We start from the raw sequence: 18,743 nt of genomic DNA on the forward strand, positions 1-18,743 counted from the left end.
GGCAGTGACAATCGTTTACAGAACCTTTTAATGAAATGTATTCAGAATTGAATGCTAGGCGCAAAATGGTTAATTCATCAGCAAACTTCTTGCCAGACATAAACAGTATAACTTGTTCATAATTATTAAATTTAAACAACATTGCTGCATTTCAACTGGCTTATTCTGGCTATTACAAATGGAATATGGCAATTAAAGAGTGCAGATGCACAAGTCAGTCATCAATCAACTTCATTACTTTTGGTCGAGGCCGGTCAGCTCCTTCCCTACGTCCTCATATGTGGTGTGGAGGGCTCTGTGAATTTTCTGCAAGTAGAGAAGCAAAGGTAAAAAGAAAAACATGAGGACTACCGATTCAGTAATGTGACATTTGTTATCACTTCATCAACTCTGAAATAATAAATCAGCAGAGATGATGAATATGAATCCCTGAGAGTCATTATTCTACCCAGTTGCACAGAACATCTGTGACAGCTATTCCTCACAAATCCTGCTGTGGTGCGCCTTTGAATAATTTAATCAAATGATTGTAATTCAATGAGAGACACAATTCTGCTAAAAATTTTGCAGAGGTTAAGGTGTCAGTTGCTTAAGCCCTTTTTGATTTAGGTATCCAAGTGATTAAGTTAGACTGAGGGGAAAAAAAAACATCTTAAAACCAGGTTATTAGGTATGAATAAGCTTTTAATTTCTCCTGGTGTGTAGGCTACGTACGTCTGAAGATGTTTGAGGGGAAAAAGAGACTTTCGCTCTAGATAGGGATTAGCTTGAGGGACTAACTCAGATGTCATCCTCTCAGATAGCTGAGCTGGTTTTGTGATGAATGCTAGAGGCTGCCCTGGAGTACTTGCCCTTTTTAGAAAGATGTAGCAAACAAATGTGAGCAGTCTTGATATTCACGCTGCTCGTTCCATTATTCACTCAAAAATATTGCCACTGGCACCTCATTTGGTAATGGCTAGAGTTTCATGAAAAACAAAATATGACCTTTAAATTCCCCAGTCTGTGGCTTCTTTTGGTGTTTGTTGTTATAAACACACTAACTCTGACAGTCTAATTGCAAAATAAGCTTCTTGATCTTATATATTCATTTTATTTGTATAATTTTGTTAAAAAATCATTAAAAGTTTTCTAATGCAGAGGTATTTAATGATCTGCATAAGAATAGAAAGAGCAAATGCATAATGTGTGGTCATGAACCAATTAATAAGGCACTGCCAATGGGAACCCTTTATTAACTTTATTAATAATTAATCAACATTTTAATTTATACAGCGCAATTAAAACATGAGTTGGTTAATTAACAAAGTACCTCATTAGCATTAATTGAAGCATTAGCATTTAGCTCAAAGTTAAGTAAAATGTATCCTTTAAAACATGCCACGATTCAGGTTTGAGGAAAATATTAGTCTTATTCTTGAGTGTGATTATGAATCTCCAACAGTAGAGGGCGCAAGTTGCCTGTAAGAAAAGAGTTAACTCCAGGGGGTGAGGACATCTCACCAACAGCAGTGTGCTGATGTGTGTAACTGTGTGCATATGTGTGTGTTTCTGTGGGTGTGCACATACACCTGTGAATAATGTGAAGATTTCTGTAACTCTTCTTTCCTGTGAGTGTGCATGAGACCCTTTGCAAGTGTGTGTGTGTGTGTGTGTGCGTACATACGTCAGCAACACAAACAGTATGCGTTTACTCACCTGGCTGGTGTGCAGCCAATACTGCAGTGTGTGTGTGCGCCGGAGGCGAGGGATCACCAGGTGATAGAAGGTGTGTTCCCCTGCCAAAGTCAGCAAGGCTCCACCCACCCCCATGCACAGCAGCACAAACAGGCCTGAAAAATGCTGGATCCCCATCTGTAGAGTCTGAGGAGGCGGCGTCAGAAAGAAAGCGAGAGAGAGAGAGAGAGAGAGATTGGGGGAGTGATCCAGATTAGTAAAGACTTAAGCTGACAGAGAGGAAAATACAGAGATTGATGATTTATATTTACATAATTACCATTTAGGTCACTTTTTGTGCATATGCAATTGATATTCTGATGTTGTGTGTCTAGTTTGACTGTGTAAGCCCACGAGAATAGAAATAAAGAAAAGACAGGGCAACAGCGTAAAAGACATGTTTGGGAAGAAAGGGATGTAAAGAAGCGAGGCAGAGGAGGAGAACGGGCACAAAGAGCCGAGCGGGGAAGCAACGCTGAGTGTAACAGAGAGAAACAGCGGTTAGCAGGAAGATGATAAAAAGAGACGCTGGTTAATTGAAGAGCAGTTTCTTCCCATTTGGTTCGCCCACGTCCTCTCTGACACAATGTCTATCTCTTCTGAGGCTTTCATGGGGCCTGGAGGAAGTTGAAGAGGCAGTGTTGAGCTTTTCCAGTGCTCTCTAATCATATTTCCGCCAACCGGCTCATTTATGCACTGCCTCTGATGGCAATTAGCCCCATGCTGACTCGACACATTCATCAGCGACAACACTGACCTCCTTTTGCTCCCAATCCAGAGGGCAAGATCGCACTAACACCCACATTGTTAAGAGTAGCCCACTCTCCGGGCTTCAAATGAGATGAATCGTAATAACTTCCTGATGCAGGGTGAAGTTAAGGTTTTCTTTTCATTGGAGGAACCTGTGACTGTGTAATTGCGTCTGTTGCTATAATGTGATTCAACTTTGAAGTGCGATTTTAAAAGGGATGGCCAAAGGGATTTGAATAGAGAACAAACAAGAGATATAGATACAGTGTGGTCTGTCTAGAGATTCCCACTTCTTTAAAAAAGAGTGAATGGGGAGAGGAAGGTTGAGAAATGAGAGCACCCAGACAGTACGTGCCTGCAACTCTGGTTGAGGTTGGTAAATAGGTTTCACTTTATGTGATTGTACGTCTTTGTCTGTGTGTGTGTATGTGAATGTCTTTTAGTGTATGTGTGCTTTCGCTGGCAGGCAATCCCGACCGTGTCCCAAAGGGGAACTCATTTGTAGGAGCACAACAGCAGAAGGCTTCGCTTTATACACAATACATGAACACACACACACTCTCTGACCGATGACTTACCTCAGTGACTGCAAAGACTCGCTTCCCACAGGGCACGACCTTGTACCATTTGTCATGTAGCATGTCCATGAAGCCGTCAGACTTGTAGCGACTCACGAACTCTGACACATTGCGGGTCAGAGGAGAGCCCTGTGGCAGGCCTATACCGTAGCCTGAAAGACGAGACGCACACACATAGAGATGTAAATACTAACGCTATAGGTAACAGAGCTGAGAGCAACAGCTGCGCCTGAGGAATAGACTAGTGTCTAACTTGGTGTTTTTGTGAAGGAAACCGCAGTCAGCCATTTGCAGTTAGCCAAAGGGCAGATGCCCGCTGGAAAAAACAGAGATTAATGGGTTTACAGGCTTCAGTTGGAATCAGGATCAACCACATTTTCTGCCAAGTACGGTGCAGCACAAAAACACCATCCTGGGCCTTTTCTGGTGTAGTATTTGCATAGAGAAACAAAGCACTAAAGCACTAAAGCAGATGGAGGCGCCTCTTGTGGTATAGAATCCATAGGCTACTGTAGTGAATCAAATTTGCTATTGAATAGCCTGTTCCTCCATTTATCACATTCCACACTATAAAACAGCAGATATATGTAATGCCGGTATCAGACTAAATGACCTTAATGTCAGCTGTCACATCAGGCCATTTTTAGGCGAATATCAAATAGTAATAGACCCCGGCTGAAGAGTTGGCGTGGAATCAAGTCTGCCTCCACTCCCTATTCAGTGGATGGGGTGCAAATCTGCTCATATTTTACCTGACTGCGCTCCTTACAGGCAGCTACATTTCCTTTGGTTGCAGTCTCGTGGCTATGCTCAGCCTGTAGTGATTTATTTTTGTGTTGTAAATCACGTATTTAATGAAACACGGTGTGGGAGGAGTTGGTCCAACAGCCCCCCCCCTCCCCAACCTCCCCTGGACCTTTTTGTTCTGCTGTGAGGAGCAACTCAAGATTTAGATATAGAAATGTCACAGTCATGCTTCTTTTAAATGTTATGAAGCCTTCTACAAAGACCTTTTTTTATTATTACTTTTGTCACACCTGTACATTTCACTCCTTTCCCTCGTCACCCCCAATTAATGTCACTGGCTTCTTGTTCTTTTCTTTCCTTTGTGCTTGATCATTTTCGTTGTTGTTAGACTTAACGTCTTTTCTGTCAGTGGTTCCTGTCAGGTTCCCACGGAGCTTCCCTGAAGAATTTTAAGGGGTACATGACACTTAATACCAGTTCAGCTATCAACCTATATGTTGTATTCCTTTTTTTTTTTTTGTTACTGTCAGTTTTATAATATCTGCATTGAAGAAAAAAAAATGAGTATACCATCCTTTTCTAGCTGTGCAATGTTACAATTTGTCACCACACTTCCAGAATTTATAAAAAATAACCCATACAGCATCAAAGATAATTGGACCCTTACCCTGACCTCATCACCAGCGCCGCCAGTTGCAAAACACTTATCATAGTCAGATCATCCACTCCACGCGCACTTCACATTCATAGCCTCCGGTTACAGCTATAAGACCCGGTTTTGTAGCGAGGCCAAACAAAGGGCAGTTTTCGCTGCTTTTGCATTGGAGCTCGATGACATGCTGACATTACATTTACTCTATAGTGGATCCTCTTCTCGTGTTGATAGTGCTCTTTAGCATTTCCCGTTCAGGTGTAGCTTTTTGCTGCAAGTGTTGCAGTGTTGCTCCTGGTTTTGCATTTGCGACTATATTTCATTTTTCTCGCCTTGACCGTGAAGAAGAAAATAATCTTGAAATGAATACACTCAAGTTAATAATAATACACTGAACAAAAATATAAACACAACACTTTTGTCTGTACTTCCGTTGAAATAAAAGATCTATGACTTTTTCTATAAACACAAAAGATACCCAAACACAGATATACCAGATATACTGTGATGAGATCCTGTGGTCCATTGTCGTGCCATTCATCTGCTGCCATCGCCTCATATTGCAACATGATGTGCACCATTTCTGGGAGCTTAAAACATCCCAGTTCTTGCATGGCCCAACCATACCCCTCCAGATCTACAGCGTGATCTACTTCCTGCCAATATCCAGCAACTTTGCACAACCATTGAAGAGGAGCGGTCTAAAATTCCACGGGCCACAATCAACAACCTGATCAACTCTGTACGAAGGAGATGTGTTGCACTACATGAGGCAAATGGTGGTCACACCAGATACTGACTTGTTTTCTGATCCAAGACCCCCCACCCCCACCCCCTAAAAAATGCACATCTGTAGCCCAGGTCACACAGTTCAGTATCTAATAAACATATTTTTTCAAAACAAAACTGCACATTTTAAAGTGGCCTTTTATTGTGACCAGCCCAACACACACCTGTGTGATGATGCTGCTGTGCAATCAGCATCTTGATTTGCCACACCTGTGTTAGGTGGATGGATGATCTTGGCAAAGGAGAAGTGCTCACTAACACAGATTTAAACACATTTTGTGAACAAAATTTAAGAGAAAGAGAGAAGCGTTTTGCGTGGTTAGAAAAAAGTCTTTGGTCTTTAATCTCAACTCATGAAAAATTGGAGCAAAAAAATGTTCATATTTTTGTTCAGTGTACATTTGTACTAGTTCTTCAGTAGATCAGTTTTAAATTTATGCAAAAACAAAGAGAGTTACTGTTTAGTGGTATATTTAAGCACTGATACTTGATTATTTCCCTTTTTGAGTGAACTTTCTCCATTAAATCTTAGACGGAAATTCACCCTTTTGCTTCACTACATGCAACTGACAGCTGCAGTTATTGGTTGCGTTGCTGAGTGATGGTTCACATGCAGAATGTATGATATGATATGCTCATCAAATGTTCTGTTCTGTTCTGCAATTAGAGTTCAAACTTGCAGGTGTCACAGATGTGGATTTCATAGCTTCAAAAAATACTTAAATTATTCTGGCAGTAATGCAAATTATTCTTATAGTAGATTAAATATTCATCTGTGCTTGATCTGTAGAAAATGTTTCATCACTTGGTATCTCTCTCTTGTTAAAGGTAAAACACCAGCAGAATGTGGAGTAATGAGACCAGACACAGCAATAAAATATACTGTAGTTACAGCAATAAAATTATATAACTATGATATTTTTAAATTAAGAAACTGATTTAAGTACTCTCCTCAAGCACTGTTCATTACTTTAATTTCATCTGTGCCACTACAGATACATAAGCTCGTACACAAACTTTTATGTCATGTATTTGTATATAAGGATGCCTTTCTCTCTCTCTCTCTGTCTCTCTCTCTCTCTCTCTCTGTCTGTGTCTGTGTTTAATCTCATCTCTTTAATTTTTGTAATTTTTTCTCTCCTTTTTTAATGGACAAAGAGAGAGAATGCCCTGATCAAGAGGGTTTTCTGCACCTCTCCACCACATTCTCTGTGGTTTCTGTATATAATAAGTTGTACTTTCTTGCATATGTATGAATAAATAAAAACCCAAATCCAGCTGAAAGCCAGAGGGAAAGGGCTCTGCCCGGCCCATATTTTGAAACTGCATCTGTTTTGCATTACAGCCCACATTTCTTCAGGTAAATCTGTTCCTCCGCTCAGCGTCAAAAGACCCTCTCGGAGATTTATTGCTGTACAAGACCTCCTGGGATTGTTTGTTTCATTTCATCTGCACTGCAATCAAAGACACAGTCATGCCAACAGCATTTTTTTGTGTGTGTGTGTGTGTGTGTGTGTGTGTGTGTGTGTGTGTGTGTGTGTGTGTGTGTGTGTGTGTGTGTGTGCGGGGTTGTCTTGGACCTGGCAGCTGTTTGTGTGTGTGTGTGTGTGTGTGTGTGTGTGTGTGTGTGTGTTGGCTGTCAAGGTGTTTGAGCCTGATGGGGGTTGCGGACGGAAACGGAGAATAGCGAAGGTTCGCGTACCTGTCACACTCTGCTTCCTACGTGACAAAGACTGTCTGAGCTTCCCTGCCTTCTCTCCTCATATTCTTCCCCTGTTCCTTTCCCTCAGTACTCTCTCTCTCTCATCCTTCCTCTATCCCTGTCCGAGGTCATTTCTCTCCCACCATTGCCGCTAGTCTTTCAGTTATTCCGCTGCTTATCTCTGTCATCCCTTCACTTTCGTTCAATTTCTGCTTCACTCCATTCTTCTCTTTATCGCTCGGCTCCTCTCCCGAGTCCATTGCTTTGTCTCTATACGTCTCTGTCTTCTTTCTTTTTCTTTTTTTCCCCTCCACCAGACAGACAACATTTTTCTGTCATCAGCCTATCTCCATCCACATTTCTTTACAGCCCTCAGTCAAACAGTGAAATACAAGTGGGCAGCCACTTGTCATTTGTTTTGAGTCTTTCCCCCAGACATCCTCATATTCCATCACAAACTGTCACTCAAATCCCCCACACACCTACTCACCCACAGAGGCGCCCCATGCATCAGATTTTGTTACAAAACACCTTATATAGGTTTGTAAAAAAATTTGAATACCTTATTTGAAAAACACAGAACAAAAATATGGTGTAGTGTTTGCAGGCAAGGTTCTCATGAGCTTTCATGACTTTCAAATTACACTCTTTGTAATTCTTATACCTAAATCATTGTGTTCAGTATTAAGTCACGGATGTTATAACTTTAATGAATTTGCTATTGATAGTAATGATTCAGTCACTGACAGAGACGGGTTACATGCTATGTGTCAGGGCTGGATGACGATATCAAGAGAAATGATCAGATTCACCTTCCAACTATAAACCAAACAGTCATGTTTTTATACATCAATGCAAGTATTTCCTCTCCCATACTGGCTCATTTCCGACATGTTTGTCCTGTTAAATTAACGTTTAAAGATACTGGGCTGTTAATTGGTTGTTGAACTTGTGCATAATTTCTACTGGTTGTGCAGCTATGGTCAGTTTTTACAGCAGCTATGTGTTAGAAATGGCAATAGAAGCAAATGTAGGTTGGTAAGCAGTTTACACTATGATGTCAATAATTGGTTTCTGAACTTATATTAAAGTGCTATGGATGAATGGAATCCATTATTTTATGTCTGCAACTAGTGATTAATCTCATTACTAATCAATATTCTAATCATTTTGTTATAAAGGGTTGATCTATAAAGTGTGAGAAATGAGTAAATAAAAAGTCCTCAACAGGTTTATTATCACATAAGACAAAAAAATACAGCAAATACTCACAATAATGAAGCTGTAACTAGGGAGAGTGTGTGACTGTTTAAATTATTAATCACTTATCAAAATAGTAGCTGTCCGCCAATCAACTAATTGATTCAGATTAGCTCTACATATTTTTATTTTACTATTGTCAGTGCATTCTTTAAGAGTAAGCGTGTGTGTTTCTTTTTTTTTTTTTTTTAAATGGAGCTGTCTTGCTTTGTCTAGCACGCACACACACACACGCACACACAAAGACATATGCAGACAAAGGCGATCGTGCGTCGCCCCCTGCCAGACGTGAGCTGCCCGACCAACAACAGTCTTACCCCAGCAACACAAAATCTTCTGCCAGCCTCATTCCGATCTTCAGACGCGCTCTGTCCCGCTTGACTGAGCTTGTGTTGTCCACTTATGCACACGGGGACAGGCGCATGCACACACACGCACACACAGACAGATACACATACAAACAACCAGCGAGTGGCTGCATGTTCAGTGGCAATATTATTAATGGGGTGTGTCTAGGCTGTCGTAAACATCTCCCAATAGCACTCAGTAGAAACAGGCGCACAGCGACACCCGCGCATCTCTCTGCACTTAAGTAGCCTGAAGGTCTTCTGCAGAGCACCTTGCCTGCAGCCGCTCCACAGCCCCAATTCCTCCGTCTCTCTGTATCTCCTGACCGCAAACCCCTCTATAAATCCTTCCTGCATCCTCACATGGACCAAATAACACTTGCTCTCCTTCTTTCCTCCATCCGTTCTCTCTCTCTCTCTCTCTCTCTCTCTCTCTGTCCGTTGTGCCCCTCCCTCACTCCATCTGCTTGGGGTGAGGGTTTGTCTTGATTAGGGGACTCTGTTGGCTGCCTCTTTTATCACTCGCTGTGCAGAAAGGCGCAAACTGGCAGTGGGCAAATGAAAGCCCTCTATCTCCTTCTTGAGCTCAACTCCCACCTCGCTAACCCTCTGCACTGGCCCTCCCTTTCTTTACCTTTGTTGTTCTTTTCTTACTTATATATATATATTTTTTTATCACATATCCCACCCCCACCCCCTTCTTGTGTTTTTCCCGTCACATTTCCTGTCTGGGCCATTTCCTGCTCTTTCTTCCTCTACCTTATTTAAGCTTATTGAGTTATTCACTCCCGTCCTCTTCATCCTCACACAGACTGTGGAGGTGAATACCTACTAAAGGCTGTGTGGAGTCTTCGCCTGCCTTTTTCCACGTAGACAATGAACCAAGCAGTCATCAAACCGACCCACTCTACATACAAATGAGGCCTGCTTTTTCAGCCTCACAATCGTGAGTAACGCCACAGCGAAGTCTCTCGTCTCATTTTGTCTTGTACAGTCAAGAAAGCCGTAGATAATCTCCAGCGAACAAGAGCTGTACAGTGAGAAGGGAGTGTGGGAGTGGGGTCTTTCTGAGGCTGTGCTTTGAGTGCTTTTGAGTTTGCATCAAAGTTAGTGTTTGGTCCCATGTGGCACCCTTACTAGTATCTATTTACTGTCTGTATCTCTGTGTGTGCCTGTCTCAGTAATACAAAGAGAAGAGAACAGGCTGAGCTGAAACAAGTGCACAAGGAACTGCACACACATACATGCACATGAATTCAGGCGCACACACTAATTCCATACCCATTTAAGAGCTGAGCTCGGGTTAGAGGTTAAACGCTTGATACATCCAATAAATGTGTTCTGCCAGTGGAAATTCCACTTCAAAGTCACCTTCAGGAGGCGTATATGTGCAGATGGCATGTGACTAGAATACTGTAAACTGGCTAGAACCTTTTTATTTACCTCAATGAAATGAAGCACGAGGCTTTTATTAGAGCCAGGACATAATTTCTTCCGACAGGTCGTCGGCAGACTGTATTTCTAAAAGTGCTACACTGCTGTTTTGCGAAAAATCCTCATTTGTATTATGAATTTGCAGCATACACACATCACTTAAGGAAACTGCTGCTTCTACCACACCTTCTACTACTACTATTATTACTCCCATCACTGCTGCAACAAGCTAATCATGGTATGTATTATAATCTGGCTATAATAGTTGTGCAATTACTTATTTGTTGCTGGTAATTCATTGTTAGCCTTTCAACAAAATGCTAATTAGTGTTGTAACCACAGCAGAATGAAATAAGAGCTTATTGACTTACTGACTTATTGACTAACAAACAGAACCAATACTGTTGCGATGCAAGCTGCAATTATGTTTGCCTGAGAGGTTAAGGATTTCATGTCGGCGCTGCTTGCAGGATATTGCGTCTGTAGCCAGAACACATAGGACAGCATGTTCCACCACATATTCTCTGGCACCTATACGCAGGTTGTAGAAGGTGCAGAAGTAGGACGAGGCGAAAGAAGGAAACAAGACAGTGGAAAATTCAACACTGTTAAATCTAAAAGCATGACAGCCGTGTAAAATGTTTGTTGCCAGCTCCTTGGCTCTATTTTGTGCTTTTTCCTTGCTTGCCATGGCTCGCATGGTGATTTCAGTTACGAAAAATGTCATCCCTTTTAAAAAGGAAAACAATTTCCTTCAAGAATAGCACTAGAATACACACAAAAGTCAGAGCTCTGACTGGTACTACATGGTCGTATGCCCCCCTCATTAATGCAGCAACATTCAAGAACTTGAATATAACAAGTATTCTTGGACCGGTGGTGGATTTGTTTCTGGTGTCATGACTGTGTTGTAGTTTTTCCAACCTGTGAGTGATAAGTCCAAAGTGCTCTGACCGGGCATTGTTGTCAATAATAGATGACTGAGTACTTTTACTCTGCAGTGTTATAAGATCACATCCTGAATCAATGTTATTCTGTCGGTCAAGTAGTTAACTACAGTATTTGATCTCCCCTCTGAGTGTGTGTGTGTGTGTGTGTTGTGTTTGTATGTGTGGACATGTATGCTTCAAAGCGTATAGAATATTAGTGTGTTTGTGTATTTCCCAGTATTTTGTTACGTGTCCATGATGACATTATGAGGACAAATCTTTTTATACAGTCACATTGTGGGGACTCACTTGTCATATGGGGACAACAAAAATACTCAGACATGGTTTTAGGGTTGAGAACAGTTAGTTAGACATGTAGCTGTTGGGGTGTTTTGTTTTCTATTCCACCGAATGTAGTTTCCTGCCAGGAGCAGGTGGTGGTGATTGTCAATTGTTGAGCTTTGTGTTGCGTTTACAAGACAAGAGGTTAAAATACCCCCTTCCGTCTTCAGGGCAGATTGCAGGCTACAGTCAGTTGCTATTGGAAAGTGACGAGATGGGCTCGGGCGAGCTGGTTAGCATGCTAATAAAAGACAGAGTTAACATTGGCTTTGCTTTCTAGCACTGGAGACAGCTCTTGGCGAGTAAAGGAAAGAAGTTTGTTACCAAACTTACAATGTTTCATCTACACTATTAAGTAAACAGCTGTTAATGCTATCGCTGGCTATTTAGCAAGAGCAGAACTTATGAGTAGCTCCTTTAAAGTCTGAGTGAGCAAGAAAGCTATGTTTTTACAGAACACTTTTCAAATGAGTGTTACAAAGGGCTTTACGGGGGTTGGGGGGTAAAATAACAAATAAGACAATATGTAAAAACAAGGACACAAAATGCTACAAAAACACAATGTTATAAAATCTAGAAAAAGCCAAACCAAGTGAGTTTTGAGATCCTTTTTAAAAATTAATCCAGGGGATGACTGTAAATCAATACAATCAAAGTGTGTGTGTGTATGTGTCTGCGCACCTTCAATGGCGAATGGTTTCCCCACAGTGAGCAGTTTGCAGTCTGCGTCGATAGACACCTCAAAGTCCAGCAGGGCTTTGTCCATGATGAACGCATCCAGGGCAGGAGGATCTGTCCTTCACCACCAACACACACACACACGCACACAAATACACACATCACAAGAGTAAGAGAGAAGCATTAATTAAAGACAATTAACCTCAAACTTTTGAAGACCTGTAAATCAGATTTACTTTTCCTGAACTTTTTCATTCACCCCAGACCTGTGTAGGAACCCTGGACTTTGGGCTGTCATCCCACTTTGTCATTTATACAGAGGATGAGATTAACTACATTCTAATACACTGTGTAAACACATACATCATTACCTAAACCAACAGCCTCTGTAGCAGACTGATAAGGCATTACACACACTGCCGAAGACTCTCCTACTCCCGCTATATCGATCCAATTGACCTTAATTGACCCCGTAATTATAGACCGGGCCGCTGCTGCTGACCACGGCTGGCGGAAGATTCAGGATACAAGGCGAAAAACACATTGGATTTGAATAATACACTGAAACGCACAAACGGACCGATAAAGAAGAAAAGATTCACTTTTGTTGACACACCTGCCCAGACATCCAGATCAAAAACAAACTCGGTTACACGCACATTTGCGCACAGACACATACCAACGCATATACCAAATTTAAATGTCAGCCAGATAAACAAGTATAAATGCATGTATTAGTAAGAAGCACGCGCGTGCGCACAAACACACACACATACATGCATAGTCGGTCTAATGGGAAAACTAAACCAGACTGATCAAATTACCTGAAACTTCTTGTTATTCAGGACGTTTGCTGCTGAACAAAAGGTTGACTTTACAAAGTCTTTGCTCTGCTGGCAAAGCAGGAAAGTCTGTTTTTCTCTGTCTAGACCTGTCAAACACGAGGCACAGGGGGAAGGGAGGGGACAGAGACTTCTTTTGGGACTAAAGAGGGTCGGAAGTTATCTGATGCCTGGCCTTGGAGTTGTGTGTGTGTGTGTGTGTGTGTGTTTGTTTGTTTGTTTGTGTGTGTGAGTGCATCCGTGTTGGCATGAAAGTGTCTAGGTACGACTGCAAGTTGTAAGCCTGTGTTTAGGTATGTGCTTGAGTATTTATCATTCCTTCGAGCCAATACCCTTGTGTGCAGCTGCATGTGTAGCCCTCAGCTTTCTCTCTCCAGGAGAAGGTTTGTGTGTTTTTTTTTTTCCTCTAAGATTTGAGTGCAGTATTGGGGTCAGTAGTTCTGCCAACACAGTATTTTACAGCCTCACTCTGGTTCTCTGCACTGCTGTGACTTCCACTTCTACCTCGCTTCACTCGCAAACAAACGCCGCCTTCATCTACCCTGTTCTCATCCTCTTTCTCTGAACAAGCGCTTTGTATCTTCCCACTTATGCCACTAAGTCAGCACACGCACTATCTCAGCATCTCTGCTGGTGCTCTATGGAGGAGGCACTGTGTCTGACAAGCATATGTGGTTATACAGTAGCTGTGAGTTGTGTTTGCTGTGTGTGCTACAGTGTGTCTGTGTATCTTCACTCGGGTAATCCATGCTTCGCGTATTGTCATTTATATAGCATGTCTGAATTCCAGTACTAAACTAATTACCTTCATTCAGAAGTACTGTACTTAACTACACATGTGAGGTACTTTTATTTTACTTGAAAGTAACAGATTATCATTGTACATGCAAAACCTCGACCAAATACAGCAGTGAAAATGTGACTTACACATAAATGCATCAGTATAATAATAACCCAAAAATACAAAACGATAATAGTTTAACACAAGTACATTTGCAAATAACACTTGCGTACTTGAATGAAATGACATTTGCATTGCAGGCTCCCTCGCCCCTGGCCGACTTCATGTATTATTAGTATCCATGAGCATTCAACCGAAGTCATCGAAACCCGTTATTAAAGCTATCAAACAGAAGTTATTAAAATGTGGTCTGATTAAAAATGAAATTAAAGTAATTCCTTAATTATGAATTTCCTTTTCTAATCTGTTAGATATGCTGCCTAACTCCTTCAGTTTCTCAATACCATGAGATGCCAATTTACTGAGGATGTTGTTACGCTGAAGCTCTCTGACACTGCGGCACCCTATCCGGGTTTCTGATCACTGTCCCTAAACCTGAGTTATGCATGAATGATAAAAATTAGAAAAAAAGATGATAAAGAATGTAATGATTATCTAGACAACACACAATTGAGACTGAAATTCTGACACTAGTAATGCAATGGGTAAATTGTGCATTAATGCAAACAATGAAGAAGCTACGACGAGGAGTTAAGGACATATCTACACTGATCATACAAGCTGAAACCTAAATCATGTTATTATGAAAGTACTGTGTACAGGGAGCTGAAAAACCAGGTTCTATCTGAAACATCTCATCCAGAATGTGAACAAAGCCAGGAAAAGACTAAACATATCACAGGGACACTTGTGTGCATGTAACCATACTCATATGAACTGCCTAACCCCACCCGAAATATCTATTCCCAGCATTCCTCAACACGATCTTCTCAGTCTCTCAGGTCATCTGGTAGCAGTCTGATAACTGTTCCCAGGGTCCAAACTAAACATGAAGAAGCAGCAGTTAGCTACCAATCCCCACAGGGCCGGGCAAACAGCCAACACATATAACTACCTTTAAAACCAAGTTAAAGACCTTTATTTTCTCCTTTGCCTTTGGCTGAACTTTAACCACTTACTATTATCTCGAGCTACTTTCTTATTTCTCTTAAAATTGTTCCTATCCCTTAAATTTATGTTTTTTTATTGTCTTGGGCTGTATCTCCTTTTTTATGCATTATGTAAAGCACTTTCAATTGCCTTTGTGAATTAAATGTGTGATAAAAATAAACTTCCCTTTGCCTCTTCGCTTTCATCTACTCACTATCCCCATTCGACATCCAATTCAACCACTTGTCCTCGGCCCTAATTGCGTCAATTCAACACTTCATAAAAAAAAACAAAACAAAAAAAAGTTATTTTCCCTCATAAATTGCAAGGCCTTTGTTAATGAAATTTATGTGATTCATATGCTCTCACCTCACTTACGCCGTGTGCTAAAATGCCTCTGGATAAGGAAAAGCTCATGCTAATGCAGGGTGTAAATATATGCAGCTCACATAGTAATTCGTATCTCTCTCAGATGCAGAAGCAAACAACATGTTGAGTATAGCATATGTAAGAAAACATCCACAGACGGGTTAGACACAACATCACTGCAGATGGAACAAAAACTGAGCAAAAATCAATCCTAAAGCAGAACTTACATAAACTACATATTCCTATGATTTAGGAGCGAACATAAACAACAGTCTCTCTCAGCTAGAAAATCAGAGCATCGGAAAAAAATGTTTGCTCTTGTCAGTATACAGAATTGTTATGCACAGTACACATGAAAGTGAAGTGCACAGAATAGAGACAACCACAGATAGCAGATGTAAACATGACTGGATTGTTTATGTCCGGATTAAATTTGAATCAGGTCTTTTCACTCATGCGCACCGCGTGCACGCAAGCGTTTGTGTCTTACTTTAACATGTGTACGCCTTCTGGGGTGGTGGGCTGGTTGAAGCGTCTCATGTAGTCGTGCATCTCTGGGAAACTCTTCTTCATGTAATCTTCAGCGCTGCTCTCCCTCACAGTGCCGAAACGAAAGCCCATGGAGGGGTGGTGCAGCTGGGGGCAGCGACACCGGAAGGCATGGGTGAAAGAGAAGGTGCAGACAGTGGTAGAGGTGATTACAGAGAAAGAGGGGGGAGGGTAGATATCATGATGGGGCTCGTATCAAATTCACTGTAGCCCTGAACTCCCTACAGGGTTTAGGGATATGGAAAGCGATAATCCTTCACAAATAATTCCACTCTTTACTCATTAGCTTGTCCTTGTGTAAGATTAGTTTGTGTGTACATGTAGCTGTGTCTTTGTCTTTGTGTGTGTGTGTGTGTAGGGGGTGCTGACATGCATGCAGCTGCAAGTTTGTGTCCTTGTGTGCAGTCTAACCTTGTCGTCATGGATTCCCGAGACCTGCTCGAAGGTCTTCTCCCCAACCATGACGGCAGCTAGGTTGGCAGTGTAGCTGGACAGCACCAGTAAGCAGAAGATTGCCCAAAGGTTCATCAGGAAGCGCCCTGTCCAGCATTTAGGAGTCTGCAGAGTGGAGATGAGTATTAGCACAGAAAAATAATTAAACACAACAAAAGGAGAATAAATAGCAGATCTTGATGAAGAGTGAATCTAAAAATATCTCCGAGCTCAAAACCGAAAAATGTCATGACGTCAAGACAAAAATTAAACTGTATGACAGCAAACAGCACGGAGGAATCTGAGATAACAAAATGTATGAGAAACACGGGCAGGGGTTAAAACAATTAAAAATACAAATGTGTGAAAAAAGTGCTTTCAGGTGTTGACATAAATGCAGAGTCTCCCTGGAGGCTCTCGACCTCTTCTTTCTCTTCCTCAAAATTCCCAATTTAACTCCAGAGTAAAGGTAATCAAGTTAATCAAAACAGACCAGAGGATGATCTACTGCAAGAGAGAAACACTAACAAAGTGTGACTGTTTGTGAGACACATCAGAAATATCTTTCCATGAAATTGCTTGCCTAGGGGTATGAATCCACCTGAACACTGTGATCATTTATTTATTCCACCAATTAAAATCCACTTAACAGAAGAAAAGAGATGAATTTCTGCTGTTTTTAAAGGCTGGAGATTAATGAGACATTAATTATACAAACGAGGTTGTAACCCATTATTGCGAAAGTGTTTGGGATGTTTTGAACTCTTAGCATAATTAGTTGGTGAACTGAAAGAGGAGAAAGAGAAGGATGGCATGCATATTATAAACACAAATTCTCTACTAATATTTTTTGAGAAGATGTGAAGTGTAGTGCTTTGATGAAGATAATGATCAGGGTGGCTTTAGGCACTGTGGGCCTCTATGTGTTTTCTTCAGAAGGTATGCAAAATTTCATATTGTGCTTACAAGGTAAATCCTGATAACACGTCACTGAATGTTCCTGTTCCCCTTAGTTCCTGTTGTTACACGGGTCAAGCTCTCTGTTCGATATGAAGTTTAAAGTGATAACGGGGGCTTATGGAGGTGGTAAGTCAGTTGTGAATGTTTCAAGAAATAACAGGTAGCCTCCGTGATATTAGACAGAGGCAGACAAAAACAGGCTTCTACTTTATATTCTGTCAACATGCTAGCTGAAATGACACCTGTTGCTGGCAGAGTTAGCTAGTTAACTACTTTTTAATGTTTCTAGCTGACAGGTTTTGAAATAAGATCTCTTTTACAAGATTCAAGCACACACTCCATATAGTTGATGATGCATGTAGAGGACAGAAATAAAGGAACCGCATTGCCCAGTGTAGAGCTAGTTAAGTATCATACTGAAAAATGGTAACGCTTTCTTTTACAGGTCCATAAATTCAAAGAAGTTTCCTAGAAAGAACCATACAGTTTGGTACACTTCCTAAGCTAGCACAGACTTCACACTTTTACTCAGAGGATAGCAGGTTAGCTAAACATGCTAAATGTTTAAAAATATAGCATACAATTTAGACTGAATAAAGATACACTCCCAATAATAAATTAATGAGTAATATAATAGTTGTTTTAGGTTAATTGGAGAAATTTTTTCATGTAAATTCATTTGGAAATCAGTAAATACTAAACTAACTAAAATAAAAGTCTCAGAGTACCAAGCTACACGGTTCTTTCCAGGAAACTATTTAATAAACTAATTTAAATAAAATAAAGTAAAATAAAGCATTACCAAAAAAATCCATGATTAGATCGTCATTTCATTCTCACACAGTATGACAGCCTAGCTTATCTATTTGTTTGTATACTCAAATGGTATGTTTCTGCTTTTGGAATTAAAGGGAGCTGCTAGTGTTTTAAACTCTGATAGCTGCGGGATGGTTTTCACAAAGTGGGGAAATAATAGGCCACACAGCAGATGTGCTTGTTGTAAAGGACACTAATTTAGTTATGCTTCTTGGCCTTGGAAATCATGTTTAAATACTACAGTGCAAAGTAAGCTAGTAGTGATTACAACTTAGGTTAGCATGTCCGCAGAAACACTGTTCAATTTACTCCTTAGATTTTTGCTGTTGTGTTTTCGGTTCTGGAAAACAGTCCAAGAATTTTTTCTATTTGATTTATTTGTTTCAAAGCCTTTTTTTTTAAGTGGCCCAAATCTAATTAAAACTGAACTCTACAGTAAAGGTTTAGCAATCAAATACTTGTCCACTGCCTTCCCCATAGCCTAAATAAACTTGACTGTTTGGCTTTGACCCAGTACACAGAGCTTCAGTGAGTTGCTCAAGGACATGTTACCAGGTCATAGGGCTGCTAATGAACACAACCTGTTAATTGACACATTGCCAGTTGCAAGAATCAAACCTGTGACCTTTCAGTTATGGGAAGGTCTTGTCTAATCACTTGGCCTCCCTTCCACTGAACTCATTTGCGCTGCTTCCTTTAGGGACAAAGTGTGATTATGCGTTGAAAGAAAAATGACGATGGGGTGGTTGCTCAGTAAGTGGCATGGGCAGGATAGGCAGGAATAATTTAAGCAAATGATGTTTCAGATATTTATCTGAATGTACTGCATGGAAATTTGAGGCGCAACCATAAGCTATCATAATGATGGATTCTGGCACAGTATGTTGCTGTTTAAAAAACAAAGATAGGAGGGGACACAGTTGTTTTTCATCTGCTTTGTGGTTGGGTATGTGCGGCAGT

General features: G+C 40.8%; 1 protein-coding gene across 1 annotated transcript in view; it reads right to left on the reverse strand.

Moving 5' to 3' along the window:
- Positions 1-234: 234 nt before the first annotated feature.
- Positions 235-18,743, reverse strand: part of LOC111225774 (glutamate receptor ionotropic, NMDA 3B-like) — a 63,331-nt gene continuing 44,822 nt past the window's right edge. The window contains exons 7-12 of the mRNA XM_022750803.1: positions 15,987-16,133; positions 15,517-15,662; positions 11,928-12,043; positions 3,045-3,196; positions 1,699-1,863; positions 235-306 (exon numbers count right to left, since the gene is read on the reverse strand). Of these exons, the coding sequence (XP_022606524.1) occupies positions 235-306; positions 1,699-1,863; positions 3,045-3,196; positions 11,928-12,043; positions 15,517-15,662; positions 15,987-16,133 (798 nt within the window). The remainder of the gene's footprint in view (positions 307-1,698; positions 1,864-3,044; positions 3,197-11,927; positions 12,044-15,516; positions 15,663-15,986; positions 16,134-18,743) is intronic.

Source organism: Seriola dumerili, unplaced genomic scaffold (genome assembly GCF_002260705.1).
Source record: "Seriola dumerili isolate Sdu_G_001 unplaced genomic scaffold, Sdu_1.0 BDQW01000149.1, whole genome shotgun sequence".
NCBI lineage: Eukaryota > Metazoa > Chordata > Actinopteri > Carangiformes > Carangidae > Seriola > Seriola dumerili.